The sequence below is a fragment of the Pungitius pungitius genome, chromosome 14 (genome assembly GCF_949316345.1).
Source record: "Pungitius pungitius chromosome 14, fPunPun2.1, whole genome shotgun sequence".
NCBI classification, from domain to species: Eukaryota; Metazoa; Chordata; class Actinopteri; order Perciformes; family Gasterosteidae; genus Pungitius; species Pungitius pungitius.
The window spans coordinates 16,313,502-16,337,394 of record NC_084913.1 but is presented as its reverse complement, the minus strand read 5'-3'; the positions used below and the strand labels follow the sequence as shown (position 1 = coordinate 16,337,394).

Below are 23,893 nucleotides of genomic sequence, written 5' to 3'. Positions count from 1 at the left end.
CCTTTAAGAGCCTCATCCCAACTTTTCTGTTTGCTTTTTTAACTTAAACCTCTTTTATTTTTTATTCATATGGTTGGTTACCTTGTTGCAATGCTACACTGCTCTGTGTCGTTAGATTTTTATTTTTATTTTTTTAATTTATGTTTTTGCCTTTACTCGACACTGAAAGTGGATGTTTCCATGGATGCCTCTGGAATTCAATTGAGAGAGAGAGAGAGAGAGAGAGAGAGAGGGGGGGGGGGCTCTGGATCGGCTCCATCCCACCTCGGAAACACCAACCAGGTGTTGCCGCTCCTTCCGCTCCTCCCCCCGGGCTTTCCTCGCGGAGCTCCACCGCTCCACCTTCGCGATGTGACGGAGAGAAAAAGCCGCAGTGATCAGCAGCTCCGTCCCGCCACTGACTGAGACCCACCCCCCACCCCGCGTGGACCATCGGCCTCTGCAAGTTCTCCGGGCTCGCGTGGCTGTCGGTCGGACGGCCGGACAATAGACTGCAGCAGCTTCTCCTCCTCCTGCTCCTCCTCCGGCCGGGGAGCTCTCTCAGTGTTCCTGCCCGGGATCCACGCAGCAACTCTCCGCGGCCTCAGATGGCTGGACACGAGTGGGAGGACTGGTTCGAGCGGGAGGAGTTCATCGGACAGATCAGCGACATCCGAGTGCAGAACCTGCAAGGTAGGAAGCGCTCCCCCCGCGGTGCGCGCGTTCCTCGGGGCGGGCGAAGAGCCGCTGCTCCCCGGTGTGCGGACCTTGCTCGGGCCGGTGTTTGGAAGCTTTTTACTCCTTGTTGCTGTGGCTCCGTGCAGCGTGGTGACGAGGTGGTCGGGGTCCAAGTATTTTACAAACTTCGACCGGGATAGGTTGCTTTGATTTGTGGATTATAAGGAGGGCAAAGATGTCCAAGCGAAAGCAGGTCCAGTGGAGGGAAAAGAATACACAACAAAGCAAAGAGATCTGAAATAAATAAAAAACTCACTGAAACCATCCTGAAATCTACAAAAAAAACCTTCCAAACAAGAAAAAAACAACATAATTTACCACAACAAACCAAGAGCCTTGTTGAGCAAACATGACAACAGAAGCCTGTTGCATTCAGGCTCTCTTCAAAGAATGTCCAGTGGACTGATGTCTGTGAGCCCCATGGTGGATCATTTATGTCTCAGGAGCTGCTTCCCATCACATCGTCATTTATGTCTGTCCCAATGTTAGCGTCTTTCTAGTCTTTGTATCTGACAGATAGATGTTTGTGGATGACGACCATTTGTATGTGAAAACTGTTATTCCTCGACAGAAATGAGGAAGTCCTGATGAATTGAAGTAAATGGGGGGGGCACTACAGCAGCACTACATGAAGAGATCGGTCTTGTACTTTGATAAGAAGACATTTCCAACATTGCTTCCTTGACGTCTTTGTGTCGTTGCTCACAGCTGGAGGTCCCGGCCTCTCATGCTGCTGACGGAACCGACAGGATCAGTGAAACGCCTTCATGCACCTCATACATAGATATAAATATGTAGTATGATGTCACATTGGCTTCAGCTGGGAGTTCTCACACAAGCGAGAGCCCAAAACAGGCCAATGAGCCCAGAGAAGCGAGTTACATCAGTAGATATTTAATATTCCAAACTGAACCCTGGACCACGTCTCGCAGCGCTTTGCAGATACAAACAATTTGCCAAGCAGTTGTCATAAGACAAGTTCTCCCCTTTTTTAAAATAGAAAGTTTTCCTTCATTCCTCCAAATGTGTTGAATGACTATTGAAAGTTGAACGTATTTCATAAATTGAGAAATACAGTGTATTGCTGTTAATAAACCAAAGTCCTCAGGAAAAGGAGTATAATTAAAAGCCTATTGTTCCACACGTTGCAGGCCGCTCTGGGACACCAAGGTACAGGCCAACCTTTCCAATAAACCACTCCTAGACGAGCTGCTCTGCTGTGTGACTGGAGTACACGGTGAGAGATTAGAGGGGCACACTAACAATAATTGCTCCTCAGAGTGGAAGTAATTGATTTAATGAGTGTGGTGAACAAAGGCTTTGTAAAGCTTTAACCCAGTTGATCCCAAATGGTTAGTTTAAAGAAAGGACAGCAGAGGGGTTTCCATGATCTAACTTTGTTTCAGCCAAAGCAAAGACCATCGGGGGGGAAAACGTGCCGCTCCACATGCAAATACAATAGTTACTGGAAAGGTGGCTTTAGTCTCCTTTTTAAATATCCGAGCCACGGTAGTTGAGAAGGGTCTTGGTCCTGTCTGCATGAGCCCTTTGAGGCCTCTCTTGACGGTGCTGTTTGATACCTTGGTTTGGGAAAGAAGACACCCAAGCTCCAGGGGTGGGAGTGGGCTCCGTATGGGATACTGTTAATGCACTCGGGCACCTTCTCTGCACTGCCGTCCCCCGTCAATGGACATCCGCTGTGACACAGAAGATGGTCGGTGCGGGATCACTGAGCTACACGGGCGTGGTTTGCTGCACATTCTCTCTCTGCGCGTCGGCTGCATGAGCGCGTTCCCGCCCCGGCCACCTGGGGGGAAAGAAGTCTCCCTGCTTATGGTCCGACAGCGGCGGACGGGCCCGAGCTGTCTGATGACTCCGTTAAGCCGGAGGAGCAGCGAGTGCTTTGAAACAATGGCGGTTACATAACTGGGGATGAAAGAGGAGAGCTGCTCCCCCTGCATCACAGCGCTGGAGTCTCTGAACATCATCGTGCTTCCCACACAGCGCAGTCTGTTTCTCCCACACACACACACACACTCGTGCCCACTCCCACACACAACCACCCACTGAGCAGGTTGCTTAGAACAGTGGAATGAGAAATACAGTTATAGTCCCGTGCTTCTTCTTTTGCTGTTCATCAATTTCTAGTTGCATGTCCGAAAATCGGTATCAGTGCATCACAACTTATGTGAAATGTGTGTTTGGATCAGTGGGCAACAAACGGGTCTCAAACCTTGACGCTGAGGTTGGATTATTTCGAGTGAATCTGTGAACATGTTCCTCCGGCTCTGTGCCAGTACACGCACATCAACAACCGGGGGAGGGACTGCTCCCTCATGCTCCTGCTTTTACAGGTGGGTGGGTGTCAGTGTGTGTGTGTGTGTGTGTGTGTATATAGCCCGCTCAAGTATTCTGTTTCTTTGTGGCATGTGTCTACACAGGAGATGTTGTAACTGGGACATTACTGATGTTCTGCCAATTTATAAAGCAGTGGCATCATAGTATAACAAACTAAATTCTGATTGGCCAAAAAATGTCTTGGCATGGGCTTGGACAGTTTTTTACTGAAAGAGTATAATTTTTGAAGCCTCCAATTTTTGTGGTCTTGATTTTAAACTGTTTCCAAAAACTCATGGGTCATATTATAATCTACCTTTTATAGTATATAAGGAGCAAAAGAAAGAAGAGGAATCAGGAATCCTCACAAAAGAGGACTAAAAAGGACAAACATGAACCCTTACAGGACCCGACTTTTGGGGGCAGGTAAGGGGCGGGATGGGACTTTTTGCTCTCTGGACAGGTGTTTGTCTTTGGTAACAGATGGTGGATTTCTCTCCTGTGCTGTGGCCTCCGTGGGCAAGGCGAGTTAGCTTGCTAGCCTGTTAGCTTGTTGTGGCTGCTGCCAGAGGCTCGACAGAATTTGCAATAACTTGTTTTCTGATCTAACGTAACTTACGTTGGATTTACCAAAACCAAAAACCCTCCAAACAGACACAGCTTCCCTCTTGAATGGTATGAACGGTATGTGAGAATTTCATACCATAAGGAGATCTTATACCAGTTAACCGTTCAGACAAAATCTCTCCCAACCAGGGGTGCTAGATGAAGATGAGACAACTGCACTAACCACTAGTTAAAGACGGAATAGGTGTTAGGTGTTATGAATTTGATTCTACAAAGATGTACAAACTGTACATACATTTTGTACACCAACAGCTACAACTTCAGTCACCAGTTCGTCAAGCTCTTAAAGTTTGCGGACTACATGAGGATGAGTCCGCCTAGTGTTGTGGTGCAGCCAGAACGACCTGGATGTCAACGCTCTGAAAACAGTGGAGATGGTCGTGGATTTCAGGAAGAATGCAGCCCCACCTTCCCCCCCTCACCCTGTGTGACTCCCTCGTCACCACTGTGGATTCTTTCCGTTTCCTGGGCTCCATCATCACCCAGGACCTAAAGTGGGTCAAGTGGGACCAAGAAGGTCCAGCAGAGGATGTTCCTTCTGAGGCAGCTGAAGAAATTCAACCTGACAAAGACAATGATGGTACACTTCTACACGGCCATCACCGAGTCCATCCTCTGCTCCTCCATCACTGTGTGGTACGCTGCAGCCACAGCCAAGGACAAGGGCAGGTTGCAGCGTGTCATCCGCTCTGCAGAGAGGGTGATTGGCTGCAATCTGCTGTCTCTCCAGGACTTGTTCACTTCCAGGTCTTTGAAGCGGGCCAGAAAGATTGTAGCTGACCCCTCTCACCCTGGACATGAACTGTTTGTGCCCCTTCCATCCGGCAGGAGGCTGAGGTCTATCGAGACGTAAGACCTCCCCGCCAAACTAACATACCCCAGGTCCCCCACTGATGGTGGTTCAAATCCCGGCTGCCCCATGTACCCCTAATTGCTCCCCAGGCAAAAATGTAATGCACGAGTTATAATGCAATCTAAGTCGCTTTGGATAAAAGCGTCAGCTAAATAACATGTAATGTAATGGTATGGTTATCCGTTTGCCTGTGCACTTTTTATATTCCTCTACTTTATATTATTATTTTTTATACTGTAGATTTACATAAATAAATGTCATTTTCCCTGTATTAGGTCTTGTTGTCCATTGTCTTACTGTCCAATTTTATGCACCGCCATCTCAAATTCCTTGTATGTCTAACATAGTTTGGCAATAAATGTTCCTTATTCCTGATTCTGTACAAAGAACAATTGAAATACTTCAATGCAAAGCCCTGCAGACGTTTTGTTGTTTCCTGCTTTCCATGGAGCCTTCATTTGCTTATCCAAAGTAGCCTGGTTTCCTCTCCATTCGTGTTTCAGTACAGAGACACAGTCTGTCAGAAGTTCTCTCAGGAGGCTGCCGTTGGGAAAACTCACAGTAAGAGGTCGAATACAGCTTACAGGATTCATTTTTACATTTCCCCCCTTTATGTCTCATGTGATGCCTGATTACTTCAGTATAGTTTTATCAAGATGTATTCTCTCTTCTTCACACACACAACATCAGGACCCCAACAGTCCCATCACTCAGTTCCTCTGTGTCACAGATTGCCTTTTTATTTCAACATGTACACACGCTAGCGCACGCTAAAGACCACGCTACAGCCTCTGCTGCACTTTTGGTTCGCTGCTACCTAGTGTTTCCCATTTGAGGTAAACAGCGACTTATTTGACTCATTTTTTTCCGGTCTTATATAGCTGCCGTTACATAATGTAGTATGTAAGCTTTTATTAATGCAAACTAATATCTTATCCTAAAACCAACTAGTTCTGTTTCCTGAAGCTTACCCTAAAAACTTTGCATTTTTTTGTTAAAGGGGATGTTGTATGCATTTAACCAGTAGACCAACGCTGGAGGGGAAGTTGGAGCTCCATGTTTTTAAAGTGCAGAATGACCGAATCTGACAAGGTGCGAGTGAGTTTGTTAGGAAATTGAAACTCATAAAGCTGCTTCTGTCTCTTTTATAAAACTGACGTGAACGTGCTCCAGGCTCTTTATTTGTCTTTTGAAACAAAGGGTTAAATGAATGGAAACCAGCAGCTGCAAAAGTAGCTCTGTCTGCAACTCCATCGTATGTTTCTGAATACATTATTCAGGTTATATAACATCCCTCCTCCGAGTGGAGGTACCGTGCGTCTTAGGTGGAGGTGTGTGGAGGTGTGGGCTGACTGGCTACATGATGACTAAGCACCTGGTTTCAGTGGAGGAGGCGATTAAGCATCAGTGGAAGGGATATACAGTATGTTGACCACTAAGTCTCCTCTGTACTCTCACAGCAGGCGTCACTCCATGATTTGCCTCGTTCGTGCTGCGACTGGATGGTTGAATGAGTGAATTTATTGTGGTCATTTTCACATCGTTGAGCAGAATCTTTCATTGGGTAGAACGTGGATAATTCAGTCTCCTCCTGGTATGCTGCCTCCTAGATGGGAACCAGGGAGCAGTTCGGTCTCATTAGTCTTTAACTGTGTGTGTGTGTGTGTGTGTGTGTGTGTGTGTGTTTGATTTCATAGTGAGTAATCTAATTCAAATACAGCAGGGTGGCCAGGGAGGCACCACATGGACTGACAGGAACATTCAGGACGTTAATCTATGTAAGTAGTGAGCAAACACACAGGAGGTGACTAAGTGCCAGATAGCAAACATAGAATCAACCCCAAAGCTATTAATGGGGGAACACTGGAGGGGTTTAAAGGCTCGGGGTGTATATATATATTTAGCGATATCCAGTTTAGTTTAGAGTACTTTAAATCTGCCGATACCAGAGAAGAAACCTTGGATGTGCTCAGAGAAGTGCTTCTCTCACCGAGCCTCGGGCTTTATGAGACGGGGACACAAAGCTTCCGGTGGTGGGCGGGTGTAGGTTTTGTTTTAACACAGGGGGGTGCACACTTTGACTGTATCTATGTATTGTATGGACATAATTAAGGCTCTCAAACATTCTGTATTTTGGAATATTTATATGTATTTAGCCACCTTTTGATCAACATTTTTCCTTTTTAATGTTATGTTTCTTTATACCTTTTTGTTGCAGTGCTACAGCTATTCATTTAAACACAGGGTTAAATTATGTTTTTCTGCAACAAGATTTACAATGTTAGGAAAACGCATTTCACCATTACAATATTAAAATGTGTTATTTAGAGAATAAATTCATAGTGTGCTACATTTGCTATATCAAATGCATTTCTTGAAAAAAATGGTTGTAGTGTGATTAATAGTCTCTCCATGATGATCGCACCCAAGACCAAGAGGCTAATTCATTTACTTCTTAATTTGTACTTTCTGCAATTTCATCTTGTGATTGTTTCTCATATTTGATGCGTATTAACGGCAGAGCTGCCCTTCGAGGGTTAACAGACAGAGAGCCATGTGCCACACCAGCTCTCAGGTTGACCCATGGACCCTGGGGTGGGGGGGGGGGGGGCTTCACTCCACAGAAAAACACTCACCCACCAGATTGCTTTTCATTTTTAACCTAAGCTGGTGATATACGCTCTGTCCTGGACCTCCTCCCCCCCCCAGGGCCAGCTGCCATTTAAAGAGCTCCTTTTACCTTTGAGCCTGACTCCGTCCCCTCAGGTGTTGTGCGAGCTGACCAGTTAAACCGTAGCCGGGGTTGGGGTAATCTGCCGGAATGTGGACGTTTGATGCCCGTGGCGTGTAGCGTCGAGCTCTCACTACCGTTAAACAATTTGGACGGGAGCTTTGTCAAAGGCCGTCTCTGATTTGATCTGAGGGATCACAAAGCCATTTTGGATTTGTGTTTCTGCAGACAAGGATCTCAGAACGTCTCCGTGTTGAGCCCTCACTAACCCCCACACTTTATCCACCCCAGCTCTTAACCATAGGCTGCTCAAACGCATTGATGTAGAGGCCATGACATCATCTGAGATCCAGAAGATCCAGATGTTGGTATGGAGGGAGGAGCTTAACTGACCGTTGGCTGGGACTAATGTTCGGGTTCGGGGTCCTACCTAGAGAAGGGGGGGAGGGGGGGGGGGGGGGGGGGGGGCTGTGCATCAGGTTGCAGCTCAAGCCCCCACTCCTCCTGTCCAGGTCTTCTTGAGTGAGGCACGGAAGCCCAAGTTTCTCCCCAGGGTGCTTCACAGCAGCAGACTGCTCCCAATGCTTGTAATGGCCTTCCTCACGCAGCGTTACCTTGCAGGTTAATGTGTTGAAACATGGAGATGCCCTTAAATATCGGATATTCGCAGGTCATATTCGGCGGTGGTGGGCGATGACGCGAGGACAAGCAGCCGTCTCTGGCCATTGACCAGTGGTTACACAAACATGTTGACGAGATCATAGGGACATAAGACGGTCCTGTTGAGCCACTACAAAGAGGCGATTTAAAGGACGGAGCATTGGGATGACTGTGTGTCTGAGGCACTAGTCCAGACATGATGCCGGTTTCTTGTTTTAGGTCAAATACCAGATTAAACGAGTTCCTGTGTGCCTAGCCGTGTCAACAGGGCTGGGCAATATATAGATATGATGTTGACATCCTGAAATAAGACTCGATTGTTTTAAATGTACCATATACTGTATGTTGTACTTTTGTGAACTGTTTAGCTGTCAAGTCCACATAACGATGATTAATGTTCATCATTAATGATGATTAATGATGTTTTTTTATTGTTGCCCAACTGATACTGTGGTATTTATTTCGAAGCCTGGTGATGTGTCAAGTCGCTTTGTTTCAGCAATTAGAGTGTCTTCAACTTCTCTGTTAGTTTCCAGTAGCAACCAAATGGCTCCACAAATAGCCGGGCTGGTAAAAATGGGACCCCGTGGAAACCAGGCTTGTGAACAGCCGCCCTAACGTGTGGAACAGCTCTGTACCCAGCTTGTGTATCTTTACTGTGGTTTGTAGTGGTTACCATAGTTGCCATTGTGTTTGCCTCGCATTTGTTTGGTTTTACTCTGAATGGTTCCGATCCAGTTCTTCACCAAGTGGCTCAGGCAGCCCAGTGTGTCGTCACACACAGTCTAGACCTGCAGTCGGCTTTCTACCCTTTTTTTAAAAAGGACAGCAACCGTATTGGGGCACCTCAGGAATCTTGTACTGTTGCATCAAGAATTGATCATTGAAGTGACTTTTATTTGACATTCATGTAGGAAATGGCCAGCAAATGTAAAAACACACATAAAGTTGTGTTTTGAGACATTAAATTGACCTAACCTAGACCTACAACTAAACCTAGCCTTGCTTTACCTAAACCTAACTTTGCTCTCATTTTAACCTAATCCACACGCAATCCTAACTTAACCATGACCCAACCTTACCTATCTTTACCCTAAACTTAATGTAAGCCTAGACCTAACCATACCTTGACCTAAACCTAACTTCACCCTAAAAAAAAAAAACATTATGATGTGGTGTTCCTCACTGCAGGCTTTCCGCCAGGCCTGATTTGTTTAAAGTCCCGAACAAACTCAGCAACATTTGTAAGTACAGCCTTCAGGAGCCCCATTGAAGACAATGCGCACTGTGTGTGTCTGATATGTATTGATCCTCCCCCTGAGCGACTACAGCACAATTGACTTGTGTGCTTTGGTTGGAATCCACAAAGCAAAGAGACACAGACGCCACAAAAGAGACACTCATTGGCCGTGCAGTTTCTTTTGTAGGCTTGTGTTCATTTATAGCCTTCAGAGCTAAGTGCCACCTAATTGTATTTCAATCCGGAGAGACTTGAAGTTTGAACACTGCTTTATTATAACATGCATGAATATTGCTATTGCAATGTGTTTGGGGCTTGGACTCCATCCTGCTGTAGGGTAGAACAGGGGCCGGGATGCTGAGCCGAGCTATATCCCCCCCCCTTGGGAGTCCAGACACTGGTGGTGGTAGAGAATAAGTTGCTCCAATTTCCTGACGTGCCAGGTTCTGCTGTAGATTGGAGGTGTCAGGGGTGGTGGCGGGTCGCCTTTGGTGCGCGCTGAAATGACAACTGACAGCAAAGAGAGAGAACAGTCTGATGCAATTGGTTTACGGTAACATCACCCACGTCTGGTTGGCTGGTACTACCTGACCCCGCCCCTAATCAGCTGGCCGTGCGCCCCCATGGTGAGCGGTCGTTACCGACGCTCACCTAGACCTGAGCTCTTATGTTCACTGATTCTGTCCATAAAATGTGTTCCATGTGCATAAAACTATGACGTCCAAAACCAATGTTGACTGGTTGGATTTCCCTGAGCCTGCACCCCGGTGGCATATACATGCTGACACACACATAGAGTACACAGAACCAAACTCCCAAGTCATTAATAAATGATCAAGTCTTTCCCCGGGCTTCTTTTTTCTACCGTATGTCTGTGAAATAACAAACACGGACCCACTGCAGCCCAGGCAGGCGCTTTGTTTGTTTTCTTCTTTTGCCAAGCTGCAATTCCCCACAACACACTGAGCCCATTTTGTGTGTAATTGAAACAGCGATGGAAGTAGACTTGTAAAACAAAGCCGTCCGTGACTTTAAAAGAAGCCCAGAATGAGCAGTGAGGGAAGGCTGAGGTCATTTTTCCAGGTGTACTATCCAAAGCGAGGCTCTGGTTTCTGTGGAAGCACTGCTCAGTGGTTTTATGAAAGATGAGGTCACCGTGGAGACGCTTGCTGGAATGTGTCATTATGAACGGGACATAAGGTCAGCTGTGGTGGGTCACTTTATGCATGTGGCCGAGGAAAGAGTTGCTTCCCTTCTTCACCTCCCTGCTGATCACCTGTTCTGGTCACAAATATGTTTCATTCACCTAAAATGTTGCTGATGAAAAGGCACTTCAGCTCATTTTCTCCAATGGATTAATCCTTGAGGTTGCCACTAGTGCCACCATCTAAGAAACGTCAGCTGCTAATACATCATGAATATATGAAGATCAAACCGATTTCCAAGTTCAGGGAGAATAACATTTTTGGCTTTACTGAAGTATGCACAGCTAAATCCTTACACTTGTTGGTTCTGCTGGTTTTGCTGTGCAGTGTGAGTTTGGGGTTTGAAATAATTTCATCAAATCCAAAGTCAATTGCAAGTAGATGAAATACCTTTTACACCTGAAGGGGAGAGAGAAATCGTACTTTGAACCTCTCGACAGCGCTCAGGAGGAATCTGATGAATGCTGGGGGACCTGTTGCCATTTGACAAAAATGCAGTTGCATTTCCCCATTCGTAATGAGACTGTAGTGTACGTGTTTCCAATCAGAGCCAAGTCCTTTAATCATTTGGCTTCACACCACCGTGGTCCATGGAAGCCTGCGTCCATGGACGCGTTACAACAACGCTTGTAGCGACCGCACTGTCCCTGAACCTGCTCGTCTGCCTTCGTGGCTCCGCCTCTCGCTCCATTCCACTCCATCTGACACATTCACTAAAGCCCCAGCAAGTAATCAGGAGCTGGTTCCTCCAAATGCCACTGCTGTACAACTGCCAATGCCCCCCCGCCCCCAGTACTTTCTCTCTTCTCCTGTGTCTGTGTTTGCTACAGTCAATCGATTTCATCACCTCAGCCAAAGCGCTCCTTACCCGTGACGTACGAACGTGTGTGTGTGCGTGTGTGTGTGTGTGCGATGCAGAGTTGGCCCCAGTGCCTCCAGTGAGCCGTGCTCGCCATAAAGATGAATAACAGCTCACTTTGCTGCCATGGTAACCTTTCCAGAGGTCTCCGGTCGCCGTTCCCCTTCATATGTTTCCTCATGAGCGATCTAAAGCTCCTTCAGTAAACACACAAATATGATGTCCAAGAACTCCTGAACAATAGATGTGTACTGACCTTTATTCTGGTGGCACCCGGTAGGCCCATCACCACGAAGACATGTTGAACTATCAACCAATTACACGTGAGCTTCTGCTAAGCTTGGCTTGTGCTTGACGCTTTTGCAACTTTTGCAGCAGTCGCCAGTGTTGCAGCTTCCATGGATTAAAGGGATCCAGATGTTTCGTTGTCACCATTGCACATCTGCAGAGTCCAGTTTCTGATGGCAACCCTTAATGGACCCTTGTATAGTTTGAGCTTCAGGGTCTGTGTGGTTCTATCCGGATCCCTCCCACAGCCCAAAGACGTGCTCTGGAGGTTGGGTCAATCGGTGACTGTAAATTGCTTGTGTGTGTGTGTGTGTGTGTGTGTGTTTGTGTGTGTGTCTCTGAGTCAGCCTGCGACTGGCTGGCGAACAATCCAGGGTGTTCCGGTCTGTCGCCTGATGTTGGTAGGTTGACCCTGCTCCCCACCCTCCCCCGCTGCCCCCACCGCCCTGTATGAAGGACAAGCAGCTTTGTAAGGTTCCATCTGTTGTGATTTCCCCCACATCATGGCCCACATACCAGATGTGCCCCATGTAGTAACACGTATAGGGTTGTATGTAGAGGACTAATCGCTGTGGCGTTCAGGTTCTTCAATGTTTAAAGTAGAACAACACTACAGCGTGGTGCTCCCTCAGGACTCTCTGAGTCCTTCAGCTTCCTGGTGACTGAATTGTTCTTTTCTGTCTTTTGTTGCAGTGGAGAGAGAGCTGGTTCAGAAGAGGACCTTCACCCGATGGATGAACCTACATTTAGAAAAGGTTTGTTGACAGCTTGTTGCTGCCCAGCGAAGTCTAAATCATGGTCTCCACACTTGGTAATGAGAGCCTTGGTGCAGGGAGAGGGAGAAGGTAGCTCAGTCTTCACCACAGACTGCATGGTGTACATAAGCTGCAGCCTCTCGTGTGGAACTGCCTGGGCCCACACTTTCCTCAGGCTTTAAATCTGAGACTACGGTAGAAATGTTGCCGGTCTAACTGGCCCAGGGTGGTCGTCTTGCTCCCCAAACCACCCAGCTAGCGGCTGAATGGGAACAATGGCTGGCTGGATGAGGGGCCCCTCCTCCACCTCCCGGGGCTTTGGGCCCCAGACGGGAGAAATGCTCCCAGGGACCCAAGGAGACTCCTGTCAACGAAAGCGTCTGGATAAACAGGGAAATAGAAAGTGAACAAATAACGGCACCGTTGTTTAAACATCTTTTTGTCAAAAGAGTCAATTATAAAATGATAAATACATTTACTCATGTGTGTAATATAGGAGAAAAACGCTAACACATGCAATGCCTGCCCTCTGACATCCAAGCAATGCTTTAAAGTTGCCACTGAACACCTGTACATGTAGCCACGGCAATCAGCGGGGCATCATGTGACCTCCCATCCACAGGGGTGAGTTTGGGTGAGCCAAGAGTCTTTTGTTTTTCCCCCTCTCACAATGAGCTTCTCTTCTCTTACTCATTGTTTGGCCCCGCATCAAATCTCTGACCCACTAATGAACAATCATACATTTGTCTTCTGTTGCACCCACACACACCAGTCCCAAACAAGCCAGTAAAGGAAGAGAGATGTGCACCGTGTGGTGGTGATGTGTTGGGATTAAACATAAACGCAACCCTTATTGTTACACACTGCTGTTTACAGTTTGTGTGTAAAAGTAAAGGGACGAATTGGCAGCTGTCCAGTCCCTGTTGTTGGTAAATGCTCCAATGAACTGCTAAGTGCACGCAGTGTTGACCCTGAAAGAGCATTCCTCTGCATTCCTGGTCCTGAGAAGCTGCATAATTTACCCAAACTACAGCTCACCCTACCGAGAGAGTCTCTGTCGGATGAAAGCAAGGCGCTGGATGCAGGTAGTACAACGGATGTTTGCACCTGAAGAATGTGTCACTTCGGAGGACGTCATGAACCAGGAGCACTGATTGGACGTTCACATATTCTCCCTTTTTAAAGCTCCAGGGTGTGTTTGGACCACGTTGTTGGACCACACACTTTGACAGTGTGTCCTAAGAAGCCTCTTGGTTCCATTTACAGTTTTGTTTATATTGGGGTTATACAGTATATTGAAATGTCATGTTGTCACAACCTTTGCCAGTGCATGGTGCGTCGGGGTATCCAATGCTGTGAATAATGCTCACAATAATATTCTCACAAGGGCTTTCACTAAAGAAACGTTTAATTATTAATCAGGTTTCCCAAAAAAAACATCCAATCCTTACATTTAGGAAAAATCATGATTCTTCAATGTTCATAAGATACATTTCTGTTGTCAATTTGCTTTTGTTGTTGCTCCAACGCTCCCATTTTTCCTCCATTTTCAGTGTGACCCGCCCATAGAGGTCCAAGACCTTTTCCTGGACATACAGGATGGACACATCCTCATGGCCCTGCTGGAAGAACTCTCCGGCTGCAAGATGGTCAGTGTGAAAGCCACCGAGTGTCGGTCGGTAGTTTTCATATTGTTCAATCATTCTTTTTTCATTCTTAACAATCCTCCAGCTCCACAAGTTTAAGAGGTCCACCCATCGCATCTTCCGACTCAACAACATTGCCAAGGTCCTGTCTTTCCTGGAGGAGCGAAACGTGAGTACTGGCAGGGTTAGCGTGAGGACATGTCCACCTCCTGCCCGTTGGCTGACACTACGCACGCGTGTCCCCAGGTGAAGCTCGTCAGCATCGACGCCGCCGACGTCGCCGATGGAAACTCCTCCATCATCTTGGGACTCATCTGGAACATCATCCTCTTCTTCCAGGTAATCCCAGTCGATCCCATGTAATGGTCCCCGTGCCCCCTGAGGACCCCCTGAGGAAGCACTTATCTCCACAGACGGCCCACCCGCTCTGGAAGCACTCCACTCTATGTAGCTGTCAAAGGGACACTCATCTTCTTGGACGTGGTGATGTGTACAAAATCATTTAAATGGGTTCAATAAAAGGACTGATCAAAGTGTAGTCGCTCTACCTGAACTGAAACGTGACTGAACGTGGAGTGTTGTGTTTACTTTGCGCTTATCTATTTTGGAGTGTGTCCAATCAAAGCAGGAACAGAAACCAAAAAATGCAAACTCGTACCTTACATTTTTTTATTTTCATCTCATTCAGACAGTGAGTTGTGGGAATCCAAGTTGTTATCTTTCATTGATCCAGTACAAAACATGGATTGCACAAACTAAAAAGTCCCAGATGTGTCCTTAGAGCTGGACCATTTCACTCTTAACAGGGACATGCCACTGAACATAGAAAGCTACATTATTGATGGATCGATGCACTGTTTATGCTCCTTGATAAAAGCAGGTTAATGCTGCTGCCTGCCCTGAAGAAAAGAAAACGGATGTATGAATGTTAACCTGACTGTTCTGATCTTGGAGGGTAACTGGTTATCTACACTTCAGATAAAACTGGAATGCCCTGGCTGTGACAGAGAGCTTTGGTTTTTTATTTAATTTGATTACATTCATACTAAAAAGCACCGTACTTGTTTGCATAAATCAGTGCAATCCACTACTTTTTACTATGGGATGCAGCGCATTACATAATGTAATTAATTGGCCGGTGCTAATAAAATACAATAGAATTGGACTGGTTCCCCTTCAGAGACAGGAAAGGTTGCAGATTGTAAGACTCAACCTGCTGACGTGGAAAGATATAAATATCTTTCATGAGAAAACGTGTTCATGTTTTTTGGAAAGATGTCTGTTAAGCTTCTCTTGAAGTCCTTACGTCAGTGTTTACAAAGACTAAGCGGGACCAGGAAATCGCCGAGATTCAGCACCGAACTGATCCTCTCAATCTTTTCAGGCCTTTGATTCTTGCGTATCTCCGGTCATCGGTTGAACTGATTGCACTGTGTATCCGTGTTTCCGTGGTAACCATGGTCTAACAGTTCATGTTATTGAACAAGGCTTTTACCTGTTTGTTATCTTCTCCAAGAATCTTGAATCAGAACATGTTGTATTGCATACCTGGGATTGTTTCTGGGCACACTCCAAACTATGTACAGCACTCTGTCAGCATGAAGCACCTGGCTAAATAATCTGCTGCAGGAACAAGGGGAATATAATCCAGCTCACTGTCTCCTCCCAGATTAAGGAGCTCACTGGGAACATCAGGAGCCAGTTCCCCTCCTCCTCCAGCCTATCGTCCATCCCCACCAGCTCTGACTCCGACACGTCTTGCTGCAGCACGCCGTCGGGCGAGAGACAGCCGGCGTCCACCGCCATGCGAGAACACAGCAAAGCCATCAAAAAACTGCTGCAGTGGGTGCAGAAGCGAACACGCAAGTGGGTGCAATCTGCTGTCTTTAATAAATAAAATCCAATATCATAGCAATATCAACACATTTCAGAAATTGTTAGTATTGTATACATGGTAATTACCAATTGACCGCAAGCAAAACAATAAGAAGGGACAAGCGTGGTTTAGATTGATGGTCTTTCTGGAATGACCCCGACCACTCGATATGTATCTTCATAGGTACAGTGTGGCAGTGAAGGACTTTGGGAAGAGCTGGACAAGTGGTCTGGCCTTCCTGGCTGTCATCAAGTCCATTGACCCCAGCTTGGTGGACATGAGGAAGGCACTGCTGAGGAACGCCAAGGACAATCTGGAGGACAGCTTCAGGATAGCCCACTACAGCCTGGGTATCCCACGCCTACTAGAGCCTGAGGGTAACAAGAAAATAACTATCTCACCAGATGTGTAGCCATAGCCATGGTTCTTGGTTGATAACACTTGATCAGTCATGTTTTGCATCAAGCAGCAAAGTGGTGTTTGCCCCATGTGGATGCTGAAATAATATACCCATGTAAAACTGTCTGCACTGTTCTATGTTGCAAGATTTCTTCCAACTGTTTGCTTACGTAGCATGTTTGTATAATGTGAATAATGCCTCAGTGTTAATTATTCAATATTTATGCTCCCATTGTCAGATGTGACCATCAATGCACCAGATGAACAATCCATCATGACATATGTGTCACAGTTCCTGGAGCACTTCCCTGGCAGAGAGGAGGTACCAATTCCTTCCTACTGTCTTTACACACAGAAGACTTTTGTTCCTGTGATTGAGTCGCAATACGTTTTCTCCAACTATTGTTTTTTACTTTTTAGCTTTTTCCCTTTTTAATCTTGACAAAAATATCAAGTTGAGCAGTCTACGTTTCAATGTTATTTATCCAATAAGCCCCAGTGTGTGGAAGCCTTTCCAGAGCATTGATGATAATCTCTGATTGTGAGCACAGATACATTTGTGTGTTTCTCTCAGCCGGAGGAGCCCGTCCCGCTGATTGAACGAAGTGTCTCCATGGGCCGACTCCACTTCCGCGAGAAGGACTCCAACCACATAAGGAATAGTATCCAGCAAAGCAGAGTGAAGGAGAGGTCCCACATGTTCCAAAGGGTCTGTACCCAGCAGCCACCCAAAATCCTAATTTCCTCAGTGTCCGAGGACCGGAGTGCCATGTCACCCCCCTTCAGGACTGCTGCAGCTCGCTCCTGGTCCAGTGAAGATCTCTTGGCAGATTCGCCCCACATCTCAAGCAGTGTGGCCGAAAACCCCCAAGAATCTGCCAGTGAGGTCTTAACCAACTCAACTTGTAACTCCCCACAGTTGTCTTACGCTAACTCACCCACAGGCTCGTCGGTGCCCGAGTCCGTCACCACCGAGTCCGTCACCACCGAGTCCGTCACCACCGAGTCCGTCACCACCGAGTCATTGATTGGCGACTCGGCCATAAGCTCCCCGGACTCCTGGGTGGAGAGCGAGTTTGGGGTGGGGATGCAGGAGAGGTTTTGTGAAAGCCAAAGTGACGGTTCTTTGTGCGACAGTGGAACAGCCTGGGATGTGTACCGTGCCACTCCTGTGGAGGTCACTAATCTTGATGAAGGATGCGACCTATCCATGGAAGAAAGGGCGCCTGAGGAGGAGTCCATTTCCGAGTCGTATATAGATGAAGGAATTTGCTCACTGAGCTCATTGGAAAGCGCCAGGGAGAAAAGCCAAGGGCACTTTGACACAAAGCAACCGGAAGTAGTGAAAGAGAAAGAGGTGCACCTTGAGAAGTCCAACCAGGACATGCCTGTGGAAAAGGTACCCGATCATAGCAAGGCTGAGACGGCAGAAGAAGAACAGAGTGAACAGACAATAGAGGGTACGAGTCAGAGCAGGGAGCCGGAGACCTCTTTAGGACTCTGCAATGCTGAGGAACTGAGGGACTCCGGTGTGGAAAAACTCCATGAAACTGATCATTCTAACCAGTCGCAACCCAAGAGAAACACTGTTGAAGAGAGAGCTGTGGACTTCGTTGAGGGTGTAAGGGACCACGAAGGACGAACTGCTGGTCAAAGTGTAGGTCTGAAAGAAAGCGGTAACTCTGAGGAACTTCAAGTGGAAACTGAATGTCAGGAGAGAGAAGAAAATAAAAGGGTTGATGGTGTTGGAGAAACACAAGAGGAAGCAAGTGAAGGAGTTCTAAGAGAAGACCTAGATCCTCTAGAAAACTTTAGTCCATTGACTTTACCAAATACAGGTCCAACCAACAAAGACAGAGCTCCAGAAACAAGTCTGGACCCAAGTGCTGGCATAGATGTTCCTCTGATCTCTATTTCAAGTGAGCCAGAAGAGCAGAACCCAGAGGAAATATGTGACCCAGAAAGACAACATCCTGCTTGGCAAGATGAGGTGCATCATGCAGAAGGTACTGACACGGATGTCGACTGCCCCCAAAATCCACACAAATTCACCCTCGAGTCCAATGTGGAGATTCCATCACGTCCGGTAACAGAAAGTGAACAACCAAAAGCTTCAGAACAAACAAGGGGCATGGAAAGCAAACCTTTGGATGAACACGGCACCAGTCGGTCCCTGGATCCAGTTATTGACGAGTCCGACACAAGAGATAAAATGACCATAAGTGAATGTGAATTGACTTGTCAGACTTGTTCTTCCGAAGCCACATCTCAACCTGTGGCTGCTGAGCAGGAAGTGGATTCCCCCGATCACCCGGATGGACACAAGTACACCTCTTCCAGCAAAGACACCGCCACCACTGAGCAGAACACACCGGATGCCGTGAACCCAAAACCAAATGGTACCTTTGGACCAGGTTGTCTGTACAGAGACAAAGGCTTGTTTTATAGCGACTTTGATCAAAGTCCTGCCCCAGAGGGGGTAGTCGGTGACCCCGTTGAACCCATGGATCTGTTCTACCCTGACAAAGAGGAGCCCATGTTTCTAGAGCCACCAGATGCTGAAATGCAGAGTTGGCCTTCGGTTCTGAGTGTATCTGCCCTCAAGCCAGCTCCTGCTTCGGAGACTCCACCTGATCAGCCCCTCAGCCTGCTGGATGAGGACTTCAGCCACGGAGTGGATTGGACCCCAGAGAATGACGAGGTGAATGTGTGTTCATCCAGCTGTTTGTGGTTAGTGGTGGGAATATCTACACAGCAAAATCCTTAGAGTTAATTGTCTGGTGTTCGGCTAAAGTGTTGAAGTGCAGAGTTGAAATCACACTGTAAACTCTCGCAGAGTCAATTGTACGAAACAGCTGGAGTCATCATCCAGTGTCATGATCAGATTCATTTGCAACGCTTAGTAGAGTTAAAATAACTCTTTGATTTAGGATTGAAATGTAACTGTACAGTGTCACACTTCTTGGTATCAGGCTTAACTCCATGTAATACGGTGCTCCTGTGACTCCTGTGTGTGTGTGTGTGTGTGTGTGTGTGTGTGTGTGTGTGTCCAACTGCCCAAACATGAAGTAATGTGACATTGTCCCACTGACATTTTCCATGCATACTGGCTGGTCACTGGGATGAACTCATGCTGATGTTCACTGGGATTTTTAATTATTTATTCAAACAAATTTAATGTTTTTAATTTCTTTTTGCAAAGTTGCATTTTTGTTTACAAGGTAGAAGACCTACAACAACCCCCCACTTCCCCAGTTACGTTAATAATAATATAACTTTGGAATATGGGATATTCATGCAGACAGCGTAACAGCAGTACGGCCCATTTTTGGAATAAGGAATATGTTGTGCCTATAAACGTACTAATTGTTGCCGACCTCTGGCAACCAGCAGTTGTTAAAGTGTCTTCCTTCCCATCGCCTGTTCCGCCCCTGCCAGCAGATCCCCAAGACCTACCGGGAGACTGACACGGCATCAAAATCCCCGGAACTGTGCGTGTTGCCCGGGGAGACGATAGGAGGAGTCTGGGGTGATGATGCTCCAGCTGACGGCAGTGATCTCAGGACCTCAGGCTGTGCCAGGGAAAACACAGAGCCTGTGAGGTAGGCCTTCTATTCTTAGTCTGCTCCCTGGTACACTGAGAAACACAGTGGACCCGGGGGGGGAAAGCAGTGTTATGGCAATGGATGAGGCTCGTGTGACCTGGCTCGGATATTTCCTTAAATGTACTGAACTACGTGATGTATGTGGGCCGGTGATGGGAATGAAGACGGGCCTTATGAGGGTTGCGAGACGGCCCACTGGAGCAAGGGGGGGACATTAATGTGGTTTCATTAATCAATAGAGTGTGATTATGTTCATGTTCAACAGGGGAATCAAAGTTCTGATAGGTCAGACGTAATGGCCTGTGTGTAGTTACTATCATTAAGCCCTCAGCACGGCTTTGCTCCTGTTGATTGGCTCAACTGGTTCTCCTCATTTGGTTCCATGCTTTGCATATTGTAAAAGTCTCAGTCGGCTGTCTGTGGTGCAGACCCAGCCTGATGGAGCTTGTCTTTACAGGAGAGACAGTGACGGTTCCATCAGACCGGATGAAAGCCACATCCCTCCAGTCCTCCGTCACAGGAAGGGCGCTCGCCTCGCCGAGTCCACGGTTGGTTTGACTCTCCGTTTCCTTTTGGATGGATGTCCTGTGTGATACTGAATAGTGAGTGTTTCTCTGGGGTGTGCTTAACGACTCACAGGACAATCAGCCGGCTGTGACTGCAGCGAGCAGGAGAGACGACAGCGGCGACTCCGACTCCGGGTAAGAACTTGGGTGCACAACATCAAACCGTTTTGCAATTTAGCTTTGATCAAACTGGGGAGGATTTTCCTTGGCAGTTCATATGTACAACATTAGATACATGGATCTGAAAGGAGACAGGGTGTCACACTTGAATGGCCTCTGTCAGAACTGTACATGCAGTGTGTGTTCTTGTAACAAACATGAACGAACCAAAGGACTCTAAGGGGTTGTGCTGCTGTGTGTAGGTGCAGTGACAGCTGGGAGCTCTACGTGCTGCTGCTGCTCTGGCTGCTGCTCTACTGCTTCTGGCTGCTGCCACAGATGGACCTGAAGACACTGCCCAGCCTGCTGCTCAACCTGGAGCCCTGAACACCAACACACACACGCCGTTACAAAGGGAAAACCTGATCAGAACCACCAAAACACACACACACACACACACACACACACACACACACAGAGATGTCGGTATCACCATGTTTTGGGGCCGCTGCTCGGGAAACATTTTACAGGATAAAAAGTCATAACTTCTCAACAATATCGTTTTACAATTTGGAGAAAAAAAGTAATATTTTAAATCAAAGTTTAAATCAAAACCGTGTAAACTTATTTTTTTAAAGTCACATCAAAAGAAAAACTTGTATTATTAGGAACTGGGCTTTTATTTAATCAGTCTAAGGTTTTGAGAAGTCAGTGCTGTTCAAGTAAATGTAAAACATTTTTTGTGTAATTACATTTTATATTTATTCAAATATAAACAAACAATATCATTTTAGTTATAGCTATCCAAAGACCAGAAGAGATACGTTTTCCTTCTAAGGTTTCCTCCTTAAATGTCCAGATATTGACCATTTACTCATAAAGTTAAGACTTTAACATTAGAACTTCTCATAACATTGTTGTTTTGGTCCAAATGTCGAATTGTGGAACCCTGATTTGTAATTTACTGCTGTGCAAAGCCGACAGAACTCACATGACTGTACAGCACACTCTGATTTGTAGATAGATAGATATATACACACTATGGATTTCTGGATTTGCACTGCTTGCCTGAATAGCCATTTAAAAGTAAAAGTGCTTTAAGCTGAAGGGGATAGCTGAGCTGAAGCAGCTAAAAAAATAAGAATACATTATGTGATAAAGTTAACTGACGAAGAGGGATTTTGATTCGTTGCACATTGTGAAAAAGAATCCAAACTGCCAAAGATATGCATTGGAGATATACATCAGAGATATACATTAGCTATATACATTAGAGATATGTATAAGAGATATGCAGTGGAGACATGTATAAGAGATATGCATTGGAGAAATGTATAAGCTTAATAAAGTATCAGTGCGAACAAACAAAGTACACAACACGCCACAAACCCATTAAGGGACAACCTGTTTTTAACACAAAGTAGATCTTGTACTAAAGCTTCACCCCAGTGGCTCTATATTGTATAATAGTCGAGCAGAATATGTATTTGTTATATTTTGTGTCTTATAATGGATTTTTAAAGTTTTATGATAAAGAAATGTTGTATGTGATTGAGCCTTGCTTGTGAACAGAATGCTTTACGATGAAATATCTTTCTATATATGCTATTTTTGAACATTGTCTGTAATGCAGCACAATGACAGAGTGTGCATCCTTCATCCACCCTCAGCTCCTCCACCCACACACACCGGGTCATAGCACCCTGCATCGCCGCCCCGTCTCCTGTGTGAGTGCTGGACGTGTTGTTGCACTTTAACCTTAAAGCTGTGTCCCAATCCCCTTCTATTGATCACCAGCATACACCATACAAAATGTCCCAATTGGCCCGATCTGTGGAATACCATGAAGTACCTCCAAATGTGACAAGTACAGTGCTTTTGGAAAGGTACTGAGTGAGAATGTTAATAAAATGATGCATTAGCTTTGCTATTGTGAGTATGAACAGTTTCCTACCTGTCATCTGTGTTTATAAAAAATAGTTCCTCACTAAAAAAGTTCAAATTACATTTTTTTAAATGTTCTTTTGCCAAATAAGTATGTAGAAGTACCTTCTGAGAGACCGACTTGCAAACATGAAGTTGTTTTTTCTGCATTTTTACAAGTACAAATTTGCCTCAAAGGGCTTTACAGTCTGTACACATGCAACATCCTCTGTCCCGAAACCTCCACATCGGCACAGGAAAATCTCCCCAATATATGAAAACCCTTCCATGGGGAAAAAGGGAAGAAACCTTAGGGAGAACGTCAGAGGAAGGATCCCTCTCCTGGGATGGACAGACTGCAATGGATGTCACGTGTACAGAATTATCCTCAGCATACCCACGTGCAAATGTACAAGCACTGGGAGACGTTTCCATGATACGTCTCCTTTGTTGTGTCCTTCCACCAATGAAGGTCAGACTGAGGGTCCGATCGAGGCCCCCACGGTTCCAGCCTCTTTTACTACAAATGAATCACATCTCCACACGCTGGCGCCCGCCACACGTGTCCGGTGCCTTTATAAAAGAAATGTCCCCAACCACTGGGGCAGTCCCTCTGAGTCTGGGATAGGTCTTGAGAGGGCGGGTTAAGGACGCAGTGGACTGTGTGTGTGTGTGTGTGTGTGTGTGTTTGTGTCTCCAGTGACCATGGACACAGGACCAGATCCCCCCCACCACCACCAAACCACCAAGAGGACGAACCTAGCATGCACATTAGCTTTTGTATTGGAGCCTGAGTCATTGTAATTGTTTCATCAGCACCAGTCGGCTGCGATTAAAGACGTGTCTCAAACCCTTGGTCTGTGAATGCTTTGAATTTAGGGGAACTGACAGATTCATCTGGGGAAGGTTTAAAGTTGAGCTATTCCTATAGGAGTGTTACGGGTAAGGAAACGCTTAGTAAAAAAGGTCAGTTTGCGCTGTCAGCTGCAAGCCGCCCCCGTATCAATGTTTTTACAGGAAGGAATACTGAAATAACGGTGCAATTGGAAATAGGGGGCTGGTGGGGACAACATCATTCTAAGCTCGATCAAGCTTTTTGTTCTCTTTCATTAATCCAGAAGAAAAGGCCCCACTTTGCCTCAGTCTCACAGCCTGATGAGCCCGGGGCCGTGTACTTAAACCCTGTGGGAACTCTCTCACAGGGTTCCTATTAGCATGAACACGTATTGGACAAGTCCTAGATTAGCAGTGATGTAGGGGCTGAGTAAGTGAGGGACAGCCTACAGAGTGTGAGGAAGCACAGGCACCTTTTTCCTGTTTCATCTCTGGCGTTACTGCGCTGGCGCGGAGACGTGAGATCGACCACGTTCTCTCTGCACCCCGATTCTCGTCTTAACTTGTAGGGGGGAGTTCTTAGAGAATAAAACCATTCAGAGGATTTTCAATTGTTTGAGCTGAGTGTAGCATAATTATTTCCCTTGATGTATTTATTATCCGGTGTACAAAC

At 46.3% G+C, this 23,893-nt stretch overlaps 1 protein-coding gene across 3 annotated transcripts; it reads left to right on the top strand.

Moving 5' to 3' along the window:
• Positions 1-253: 253 nt before the first annotated feature.
• On the top strand, positions 254-23,241 carry clmna (calmin a). Of its 3 annotated transcripts, none has more exons than XM_037486426.2 (13): positions 254-672; positions 12,211-12,272; positions 13,826-13,921; positions 14,004-14,087; positions 14,165-14,257; positions 15,588-15,784; positions 15,978-16,171; positions 16,433-16,515; positions 16,768-18,894; positions 19,635-19,795; positions 20,256-20,346; positions 20,438-20,499; positions 20,727-23,241. In XM_037486426.2, the coding sequence occupies exons 1-13, from the start codon at positions 588-590 to the stop codon at positions 20,848-20,850; spliced, it is 3,459 nt and encodes a 1,152-aa protein (XP_037342323.2). In that variant the 5' UTR covers positions 254-587; the 3' UTR covers positions 20,851-23,241. The 3 variants fall into 3 exon arrangements, with proteins under 3 accessions (XP_037342323.2, XP_037342322.2, XP_037342324.2); XM_037486425.2 differs by having other exon boundaries at positions 19,632-19,795; XM_037486427.2 differs by lacking the exon at positions 254-672 and adding an exon at positions 2,549-3,071 and having other exon boundaries at positions 19,632-19,795.
• The last annotated feature ends 652 nt before the right edge of the window (positions 23,242-23,893 follow it).

Coding starts and splice junctions, on each gene's coding strand:
- clmna (XM_037486425.2), top strand. CDS start 588: ATGGCTGGACACGAGTGGGAGGACTGGTTCGAGCGGGAGGAGTTCATC. Junction 673..12,210: donor CCGAGTGCAGAACCTGCAAG/GTAGGAAGCGCT, acceptor CTTTTGTTGCAG/TGGAGAGAGAGCTGGTTCAG. Junction 20,500..20,726: donor AGCGGCGACTCCGACTCCGG/GTAAGAACTTGG, acceptor TGCTGTGTGTAG/GTGCAGTGACAGCTGGGAGC.